The 11,765-nt window shown below is 36.2% G+C and overlaps 1 protein-coding gene and 1 non-coding gene across 4 annotated transcripts in view; both read left to right on the plus strand.

The window, feature by feature from the left end:
• LOC105689431 (synaptic vesicle glycoprotein 2B) overlaps positions 1 to 11,765 on the plus strand; it is a 29,855-nt gene that overhangs the window by 15,557 nt on the left and 2,533 nt on the right. For all 3 annotated transcript variants that reach the window (XM_048649838.1, XM_012406436.4, XM_048649837.1), the window contains exons 2-7: positions 6,220 to 6,491; positions 9,523 to 9,582; positions 10,024 to 10,107; positions 10,824 to 11,148; positions 11,237 to 11,358; positions 11,467 to 11,705. In XM_048649838.1, coding sequence (XP_048505795.1) covers positions 6,455 to 6,491; positions 9,523 to 9,582; positions 10,024 to 10,107; positions 10,824 to 11,148; positions 11,237 to 11,358; positions 11,467 to 11,705 — 867 coding nt within the window. In that variant the 5' untranslated portion in view covers positions 6,220 to 6,454. The remainder of the gene's footprint in view (positions 1 to 6,219; positions 6,492 to 9,522; positions 9,583 to 10,023; positions 10,108 to 10,823; positions 11,149 to 11,236; positions 11,359 to 11,466; positions 11,706 to 11,765) is intronic.
• On the plus strand, positions 4,647 to 4,719 carry Trnar-ucg. The gene has a single exon. It is a non-coding gene; the product is annotated as a tRNA-Arg (tRNA).

Genomic DNA, 11,765 nt, shown 5'->3' on the forward strand with positions numbered 1-11,765 from the left:
GATCATGCGTTACCCGAATGATGAGCGAAAAAAAAAAAAAAAAAACAAGAAAATTAGTAAATCACAGAATTACATAAACACAACGAATACGTACACACGCTCTCGGTTAACCCGACTTTGGGTCCTTTTATGTTACACGAATAATATTCAAACAGATTTTATAATTATATACCGTTGAAAAATCTCGTCCTCGTTTCACGATCGGCCTCGTCCCACAGAACATATGCGGAGGTCGAATTGCAACGAGAAACAACGACCTTCCTTCCGGTTCGATAATATCTCGTACCGTGTACACATTTTTCCGGTCTGGAGGTGGTTCGCGCGTGATTAATTAATTCACTTTTTATGGATTTTATCGATGAATTTTAGATGGAAAAAACCGAAGATCGTCTCGCGTCGGACGATGTGCATACAATTTATGCGTCTATTTTTCACGCGACAGTATGATACGGAGAGGAGGTGAATGAAAAAAAAGAGAACGTTCAATCGAGAGGAGAAAAAAAATGGAGACCGTTCGGATCCGAGAGAAGATCGGACGTTCGATCCCCGTTTATGCGGCAAGGCAAACTTCCTCGCTCTAGGTCAAACAAACCTCGAAGATATCTAGATATGGGTGTTTCACCTTCCATATCGGTACTACGTAGGTAACATTTTTTCTCAACATGGATGTTTGTATACGTAGTACGTACCTGGAAGTTTTACATTCCATTAAAATTGCATTCGATCGTTTCGTCTCTTACGCCTCCCAACGATCCCCCCATCGCACGTGAACCTTCCATGCAAATTAGTGACCCGGGCGTTTGACACTCGGCCTTTCGAATTGGGGTCTCCGAGATGATCGGTTTATTGAAGTTTTTTCAGATCCGAACCACGTTTCGATACGTCGTAGTTCCGAAAATCTTTCCAATCGAATTAACGCGCGTCTCGCTAGCGAAATTTTGCGGTCGGTCCGATCCGGAAAGTCGCGAGAGTCCTGGCCCAGGACGAAGCACGTCGCAAAGTTTACGGACATAACATTTCTTTTTTCGAATAATCGAATAAATGAAGAAAATCGGTTTTTCCACTCAATTTCGCATGATATATATTACTAGGTAATTATCAGAAACAATTTGAACTTGTTAACGAAAATAAATTTTTAATAAAAAATTATCAAGATGTAACGTATTTTCTTGAATTACCAGAATACTGCAACCTTAATTGAGAAATAATCTACACATATACTGTGCAGTTCAATTTGTTTAAAACATTCGGTAATTTTCATTTGTCAATCAGGAAATAAATTATGTATTCAGTCCGAAGGGTTGAAATATTTGGTGACGGTTTGGATTCGGCTTGAAGGTATAAAGTTATTCGATTATTCGAATTCCGGATAATCGCGAATCCGCATAACTGCAGAGGGCCGTATAATCGAGTTTCTACTTCGTCTGTATAGTATACTATATACCGTACATTCTGTGCATCGCTGTCGTCGTTTTTATCACCACCGTACGTTGACGGTGTTTCCTCTGTTTTATTTTTTTGTTCACATTTTTTTTTTTTACACTTCGCTTCCTTCCGTTACGCATTACGCCATTGGAATTTCGAATGGTATAATACGTACGTAGCGTATATCCATATCGTATGGGTGTATGTATAGTGCGCATACCACATGCATTATACATATGGGTGAATACTGTATGACGCGTATAATGAGATTAACAACAGAGGAAGAAAGAGGGGGGGGGGGGGGGGGGGGAAGTATAAAGATTCGGCGCAACGTAAACAGATATTTAATATCGCTGCAGTTTTATATCGCGTATGAAAAATGCATGTGTCTAACATAACAAAGCCGTATGGCGAAGATTATTTGTGTGTATACCTACTTTATATTACGTACGCTACATACTTAAATACTATGTACACCCTACATATGTAATGTAATTACAATACTCGGAATCAATTGCATTTCAGTTGGCATAATCGTATACTTACACACATACATGTATACGTATGTATGCGCGGTACGCCGATGATAATTTGGACATTTTTTCACACGCGTATAATATTTCGTATCGTTCGTAAGTTGTAATTATTTTCTTCATACGAAGCGCAGAACGAAAGATGAATACATAAATAGCCAAACCGATAAATTATTTGAAAATTTAACTATCGCCGTTTCGAACACAAAAACAGGGTGGCTCGCCGCTAATTTTTTCTTTTCCATAAGTGGGGCGTTTTGTTTATGCAAGATAAATTAATCACATATCGTAATGTGCATAAGATCGATGATAGAAGAAAAAAAAAAAAATGCTTCAAATCGAAAAAAAAATTCTATCGGCGTTTCTTTTTTTACGTATAATATATGGTTACATAATTATTATTGCGTAAATCAATTAAACCGTGCTAATGATAATATCTTGGACGAGTTGCGGTAGACATACCGATACATACATTATAGGTATATATATGTATATATATATGTGTATGGTACGTGCAGTATACATAATATGTAAATGCAAAAAAGTTTCATGCGCGAATGAAGAAAATAAAAAATCTCGAGGAGAAAAAATAACAAAAATTAAACTAAAATATGCACATATTCATGGGGCACAGCGGCAGGTGTTATATATTATTGTCGATCTGATCGCGTTGGTGAATTGTTTATTGCTATATACCTAGCTGTGTATATAAACGAGGATCGAGTATAACATGTTTTGTTAACCGTGCAGCAAGTTAATTTCTTATTTTTATGTATTTCTCATTATTTTTTTTTGTTAATTTTTTTCATCATTTTTCAACGATGTCAAATCGAGATTGAATACATTATAATACATACAGAGTGTCCCATTTCGATCGAAACGTACTGATTACTCGAAAGGATGAGGTCGTACCAAAAAACTTACGATGATGCAAAAGTCGGAGGGTTCGAAAGGGGGGAAAACTTGACGCTATCTAATTTTTTTAAGCCACCTCGTCAAAGTCAAATCAAGGTCGACTCGTTTTTTTTTTTTTTTTTTTGTAAACGGAACGCCATATTTTTAGAATATAATCGAATAGTACGTCCAATTTTGCAATAAAAAATATCCGAAATATTTTTTTTCATTTCGTAACGAGTAGGTACAGTACACTGTATACACATAGTACGTATTATATAATCACCGTGAGGCTTTTGTTCAAAATATCATTGAATTCAAAAAAAATATAAAAAAAAAATCGCAAGTTTTTGCTCATTTCAACCACAGGGACAAGGGGAAGGCGAAATGGGGTACCCCAAAAATATTGTAAAAATTTTTATTGGTCGAACTTTTTTTTTTTAAATAATCTAAAATGACTTATACCTATTTATGCAGTATTCGCATTTCTGTCCTTTTGATTTTCGATCCCGCGTATATTTTACTGCAGATCGACGCACTGCAGTGTGCATGATCGGTGAAGCTGTCGCTGTATTCCGTTGATCGGATCGAAACGAAGCACGAAAGCGATATACACATATATAACGATATGGAAATATATATATATAAAACATAGGCGTGGTGCAATCAACAAACATCAGCAGCTCATTGCTCAGGCATTAGTTGATCATTGAACTCTCCGAACGCAATAAGCGACGCGCACGTTGAATCACGGTTTAAGTCTTTCATCTATAATACATATGTTTCACATTCACGTATATGCATATCGGCGCGATACGTATACACCTATGTGAGACTATTATCGTAAGGGTATATGTCAAACGCACACTTTTTAATATTGTCATCGACAGCACCAGACGTATTTAAACTGCGATAAATTTTCATATAATGTGAACGTATACCGTAGGGGAAAGGCGTACAAAATAGCATAGCTGGACAAAATGAATTTTTATTGAAGGTGGTATATATACTTATTTAAAATTTATTTCATCCATCTATGCCATTTTGTACGCCTTTCCCCTACATATCTAATAAATGCCTCGTTGTACGAAACCGGTTGAAAAAAGTGCTTGATGAATTTTTTTAATTTATTCAGTCGATCGTTTCTAATTTTTTTGCATTTAAGAAATTTTAGGAACTATCCTTGGAATAGCAGGTATTAAATTTAGTAATAATCCAAAAAATATACATATTCAATATACATATATACGTAATATAACTAAATAGAGAATTCTCTTCTCTCTCCCGATGTAATCTCACCTAAGAATAACTTTGTTCGGTTACATTTTTTTTTTTCTCATTTCCCCAAAATGATTTCCAAAATGCACAGAATATTTCAAAGCCAATATTACTTTTATTATTGAAATTAACATGTAAGAGAATATTGTTGAACTAGAGTTTTTGCAGTTTTTTTTTTTTTTTCAAATCCATTGGGTTTTATTTTATCGCAGTAAAAAAAATCGATGCAATATTATTCGGAAGAGAAACAAATAGAAAATTGAGAATTAGTGACAAATTTTGGGTTAGTAACATTCAAGAAATTGTAATTAATGATTTCTTAATTATTATATTTGACTTTTTTTTCGATCAACACAATGAAAAGGTGCGTTTCAACGCTGACATAACGTATTTTATAATTTCTATTTTATTTGAAGAAATTTTCAGACGTCGCGGATGAATTATTCGTCAACCGATCGATGAGGGTAGTTTTTTTTAACCGTTTATATTCCTGGTGTGCAAAATCATCCCCTAACAGACCGTGTGGCCTAACGGATAAGGCGTCGGACTTCGGATCCGAAGATTGCAGGTTCGAGTCCTGTCACGGTCGAATAATGTTAATTTTTTTTTTGTTCCTGTTTTCTCGCTTCTCAATTTTACCCAACGATTTTCGATCGTTCCGTTTCCTGTTTTGTCTCTTGGACGACGGAGATTTTTTGAAAAAATTGAAAAACCAAGATCCGTCGCGACATTTTGAAGATTTTTTTTTTTTAATTCCTCGGGAGAGAATCCTGATGAATTGGATTTTTGAAAGAACGTAAGAACACAAAATATATGATGTATACGTAATCGGTATTACGCGAGTTGTTCTAGATCGCGTATAATGTACGATAATTACGCAGGTCTTTCTCGTCTCCATCGTCGTCGTCAATATCATTATTGCTCTTATGGTACCTTGAAAACTTTGAACGTAAATATTTTAGGAACGCTCTTACATGATATTTGTTTAGTTCAAGGAAGCAGAAACTATAACTATATCCAACGATAGTTGTTAGTTAGATTATTACTCCACAGTCTTATCGACAATATACAAAGATTACACATAAATGTATATACATAGTTGAGACGTTCTCTAGCTTACGGGACCTAGTCGTTCTCGCTTTTATACTTACATATTCTGCATCACCATGAATTACTATTTGATTTTTTCCTCTCACTCTGCAGTATTTCTAAGTAAGCCATACGCAGCAGCTGTTAGGTACGGTGCCGGCCGAATAAATTAAAAAAAAAAAAAATATCAACAACCAAACAAATTAACTTTCCTGTGCAGTGATTACAGAGAAAAGAAAACAAGTGTGATGTTTTTTTATTTTCAAACGTTAGTACTGAAGTATATCGTACCTATTGGCGGTGGGGAAATTTTTTAAATTGAGCATGACATATTCATGATTTTTGATTTTTCATCGATGTAATCCAGATGTGACTTCTTTCTTCATCTAGGATTTTTCCGACGATTCGAACGGACGGTTACGTGATGTCGAAATATAAAATAGAGCGTGGAGTAATATTCGGATGTCATAGAGTTAAAAATTGTTTTCGTCGAAAGCGTTGAGAGTGCGAAAGAGAAAATATTGTATATGAACAATCTTTAGAGTTTATATCGCTGCTGTCTGGTCTCCTGCAACGCGCTTTTATTCATATCGTCGTTCTCCAAATTAACCCTCTTTAACCTCCAATCCCTCAGCGTTCTTCGTTCAACGCGCGCATCTTTCATGTACCCAATACGACGTATACACGCTCATGCGTTTCTACGTAACACACGTATATTTATTTATATAATTGTTTTAATATTTCTTATATTTCAAACGCAATGTGACTCGCAGTCCCATTGTCACACTTGTTGGCAATTTATATCCATTGTCATATTTTTTACCGCACACCTACACGCCTGCATCGATATAATTATCGACACGTTGATCGAATGAAATGAAAATCGAAAAGCGGAATAGATAAAACAAAAAAAAAAAAAAAACATTCTAAGCGCCGGTAGTTATTTTCGGAATCGTCGATTGATTATTGACTGTGAATTTTTTCCATTCTTTATTTTCAGCTTGGAAGTGAGCGCAGAACCCAACCCCTCCGTCGAACAGCAGAGCAGCGCAGCGTCAGCAGGAAGAATTCGCCAAGGAACGAAAACAGAGTTATTGAACGAAAAATTAACGAAAAAATCATCAAACGTCAAATTAACAGAAGCCAAAAAACAAATTCCACTTGTTAAAAGGAGGGAATTATTTATCTAGCTAGCTTTCCGCAGCCAGTTTTCAAAACCGCGCCGACATCGTAGAATGGTAGAAGGTGAACCCGACTCAAAGCACAATAGTAGTGAGTATTTTTTCAATATTATTATTCTTATTATTATTATTATAATCATTATTACTATTATCGTTGTAATAAATATCATCGTCGTCTGTATGATAATTTTTAATACGGTGAGTATCGGGTAGATGAATAGATTCTTCTTTTTCTTTTCGGCAATTGCCATTTTGTTGTCAATAACATGTATCGGCGTAGCTTACACATGCGTGTAATGTACGAGTGCGAGTAAGAGTGTGAGCGCGTGAAAGTAAATGAAAAGAAAAAAATTTCAATCCGACCGGTAGAACTGGGAGAAAAATTCATGAAATTTTATCAATTTTTGAACCTTTTTTTTTTTTTTCAAGGTCAGACTAAAATAGAAAGACGAAAAATTAATCAGACTCACAATCTTATCCAGCTCCAATCGTCTCTCCCAATTTATGGTAATCATTTATGAATATTATACGTATGTAAACGTACTTTCTTTTTGCCTCGTGACATCGAAAATTTTTTCTTTCTTTCCTTCTTTTGTACTATGCGAATTCTTCATTATACTTATTCGATTTAAACGTACCTGTACTTACACCTTCGTATAAAAGAGATGCGGGGAAATTTTTTGGGGGGAAACGTTTTGCCCCACATTCGAAGATTTTTAATTTAAACGTAGCAAGAGGCTGAAAATGAGTAACATGGGTGAAAAAAAATGAAGACAGGAACCATTTTTCTTTGAGGCCTCCCCTCCATGTATTTACAGGTATGTAACGGCAACGGTATTTGCCGAATTCTTCCTTCTTCGTCTCCTGAACGTCGCTGCCTAATTTCATTTCGCAGATCATCGTCATCATCACAACTCGCCCCACTTGACCCATTCAACGAGAAGAAAAAAAAAAAAAATATCGAATGTACACAAATACATGCGCTTCCATGTGTGTGTATGAATAATAAATAACCATACAATGAATTTATTTACGGTTAATGTTATCGAAGATACAGAGTTTAGGCATTCATCATCATCATCCTATAGAAATGATAATTATTATTAGGCATATTATCGGGTTTTCATGGGTATATATACACCCAGATACTTGTGTAAATTACAGCGACGCACGAAATATTGATTTGTCAGTTTGTAGTCGGTACTCGTTTTCGAGTTCAGAGTCCGTTTTTTGATCGTTGTTTGAATAATCATGTATATACCGCGTAGGTACGTACATAGTATACATGAGAAGATAGCGTACCAAAATCTGTTCAATTTTGTGTATCCTCCATCGTGCTTTTCGTATGTACATATTAACTACGTCGTACGCTTTTAAAAATTTTCATTTCCCCAGATAATCAGATTCAATGAAACTGCAGCTGATGCAACTACTCGATCACACGACGGTAGATCGATCACAATTCTCATGTGATAATGTCACTCTTTACTCTTTTTTCATCCTAATTCTATTCCTTGTTTTTCTCCTGTCATGTCGGTTTAATGCTTTATTTTTCCACGTCAACGATTCTGACGTCTTACGATCGATCGATACGATCTCTATTTGCGCGATACCTACAATAACGCGCGCAAATAGAGATCGTTCTACTTGAAGGTAATTAGCAGTTTTTTCCCCCTCGCAATATATCTTTTCTAATATTGCGGTGTTCCGCGATAATTGTAATTGAGAGGTGTCAAATTATTCGACAAAAAAATAACCGGTCCAAGGACGCACTTGTATCCAGGCGTACGATCATAATCCATTTTTTGTGTTCAACTCACGTTTTTCATATCTCTGAAAAGTACAGACAACATGTTTATCGATCTTCGTATCACAGTTTCAGTCTAAAACCTCTGATCAAAATTATTCTCTCCTTCCTTTTTTTCGAATCCTGGATAAAACTCTATAAAAAATTATGTCTCTCTTTCATTCTTACATACGATAGTCAATGAAAGAATTATACCGAACGAATAAATAAATGAATGAATGAATGAATGAATCACTCGTAAAATTATACACGCAGTAAACAAATTTACGTGTATATACGCATATTTTTGTGATGAAAAACAAAAATAAAGAACAAAAGATAATTCGCTACAGTATATAAAATCGTGTAAAGATCAGGCTCGTGTGTATATATATTTAATGCACTAGTGTACATGCATGCAAAAAAGTCCTACAGTCAGATGGACTGTACGCATGATTTAGTTGCCCGCGATATTTAGTTGACCGTATAAAAGTAATGTCTAGTGAAACGATATTTTTAAACCGCGAATCGCGTAGGTTATAGTTGTGACTAGGTAACTATTTTCTAACGTCGGTGATTATTTTCAGTTTTCGAATGTTTCGACGCTACCGTTATACAATGAATACCGGTCTATATAACCCGCGGTGTGTTCAACAGATTTTTATGCACACGCGTGTATGTATGCTTCACAAATCGAGAATCGGTATAAGCATGAAATCCGTAAAAACTCTCCTCGCTGTTATGATGTTGATGATTCGTGAGTTTGGGTTGGGATTATCGATCCTACTTGTAAGAAGAAGAGAAAAAAAAAAAAACAATTAATAAATGATGGGAAAAAAAGCTTAATGAAAAAGAAGAATTTAAAAGATCTTCTAGAAGCCTCGGGCGCATCTTTTGCCGATGGTGACGTCAATAATTGCGATATATTTGCGATTATTTTTAAGTCGAGACAGTTTTTAGCGAATTCTGGTTGACCTTTCGGTAACGAAGTGAAGAAGGGGAGGAAAAAGAGGAAAGAAAACAGAGAGAAAAAAAAAAAAAAAAGAAAAGAAAACGTTCTGCCATTCGAGCTTTTGGAATAAATGCCAAAATATATTTTCCAACTTTTCTGATAGAACATCGTTTTATTTTTCCTCGGTCCAAAATCATAACCTTCCCAATTTAGATCAGATTCGGTTTTTGGCCAAGGTCTTGCTATGGCTAATTTTTATATACTATTTTTACATCCCGCAGCTGTAAACGTAATTATTCATGCGTCTTTGACATTAAGATAAAGATCGATTCACCGATCGTTCGGATTGATAAATTTTTGGATTTTTTAAAAAAAATTTTTCAGAGTGTGATGTAAAGGACGATCGCCGTAACGGCTGTGGTTCAAAAGACCTAGAGCTCGCACGTAAGTAAATAATGCACAAATACCCGTATATTTATTTGCAATAGGAATTTTTAGTTTTCAATTTTCTTTTTTTTTTTACTTTTCTTCGACAAATTTACGAATAGAAATTTTGTGTATGATGTATGTACGATAAAATGATATTTGAAAATAAAATAGACTCTAGACGTCGGGACGATGATGCGATCGTTATAAATATCCGACTATTTCTTTGGAATTTTTTTAGTTTTTTCTTTATTTTTCTCTATACTTCTCTTATTTTATTTCGACATGCCGGCGTGTATAAATAAATGATCTTGAAGGATTGTTCGCTCTTTGAACACCGAGGTTACTTTTTTTTTTATCTAAATCTACGGCTATTGATAACACATTATTCAATCGATTTACGTTTGCAACTTTTTTTCGCGTTCTTCTTTTATAATCTTGTATTCAATTTGCCCATAGATTTAGGGACGAAGGGCAAGACCCTCGACCCCGAGAAAGGATCATTCGAAAAAACTGATTTCGAAAAGGCAATCGAACTTACCGGTAAGTAAAAATGTTCCATCTCCAACATCGATATTTCTCTCTTCTACTTTTTTTTCCTCCATCAGCAAACGAATATTTTACTCGATTATCTCTCGCGATCGCGATCCATGCATATATATTCATCGTCAGTTGTTTCCCCGAGCGCAGTGTAAATTATTTGTCGAGGTCGCGTAGCGTCCGCGTTTCCGGTTTCCGGTTATTTACTGTTCATCTTTTTTGATTTCAATTCAATGCAGACGGCTTATCAGCAGCGGCTGTCACGATTGAACAACAATGTCACCTGAAAGATTCAAACTGCATCGTTGTATGTACAGTAAAATTGCGCATTGCAAAATCTGCATCGCATTCTGTCGTGCAAAAATAATCTTCACAATACAGACATGATATTAGAAAAAAAAAAATTCAGATGCAATAAAAAAAAAAAAAAGAAAAAATCAACATGCGATGTATCGCACCGCGTCGGGGTGCATAGATATGACGAAAGAAAAGAGACGGAAAAAAATTAACCGGTGAAATCCATCCGCTCGGGGTTCTTGACTATTTTTGAAATGGTGAAAAAATAAATTCTGGATACTGACCAGGAATATAACTATTCCTGTACTATTAAAATTTAAGCACACGCCGCGAACACGTGTGCATGTAGTGAAAAAATTTGTATTATTAACTACTCGGTTTGATAGACTCTGATCCTTTTTTTTTTCTCCTGCATTATTCAGGATATGGCAAGTTCCACTACTTGCTGCTCGCGGTATGCGGGTTGGTCAGCACGAGCGAGGAGATGGACGTAATTTCCATGTCCTTCATTTTGCCGAGTGCACAATGTGACCTAAACCTCAATACTCAAACCAAGGGATGGCTCAATTCCATCATATTCATAGGGATGATGGCCGGGGCTTACGTCTGGGGTTCTGTGGCGGACACCCTGGGAAGACGCAAAGTCCTGATCGTCATTTCCTTTATGAACGCTATCTGCATAGTCGCATCCAGCTTTAGCCAGTCTTACGAAGTCTTCATGGTCTTCAGATTTCTAAATGGCGCCGCGTAAGTGTTGAAAATATTTATTGAAACTTTTGTAAAACAGAATCGAAAAACTAGAAATGTTAACTATCGATTCATCTTCCTCCTCCAGCCTCGGCGGCAGCGGACCCGTCATCTGGTCATACTTTGCAGAATTCCAGCCCAAGTCCAAAAGAGGTTCCATGTTGTCTTTCATGGCGGCATTCTGGACTCTGGGAAATCTTTTCGTTGCTGGTGAGAAATATGAATACTTTGCGTATTCAACTTTCGTGGAGTTTTTAAACATCAACCGGCGTCTGATGATCGCCATTTATTTCATTGATCTTCTCTCGAACTTTGTAGGATTGGCGTGGGCTATCATCCCTCATAAAATTGGTTTTGCGAGCGAATTGTTCACTTATAACTCTTGGCGAATCTTCCTGCTGATATGCGCTGTTCCGTCCTTCGTAGTGGCAGGGCTGCTTATGCTCCTGCCAGAATCCCCGAAATACTTATTAAGCCGTGGCCGACAACAAGAGGCCCTTGAGATATTCAGAAGAATCTATGCCATCAACACCGGAAACGCCCGCGAGACGTACCAGGTGTTTTACCGGTTATTTTGGAGAATCAGTTTACCCTCGAACACTTGTAAATTGGTAAAC

This window comes from Athalia rosae, chromosome 2 (assembly GCF_917208135.1).
Source record: "Athalia rosae chromosome 2, iyAthRosa1.1, whole genome shotgun sequence".
NCBI classification, from domain to species: Eukaryota; Metazoa; Arthropoda; class Insecta; order Hymenoptera; family Athaliidae; genus Athalia; species Athalia rosae.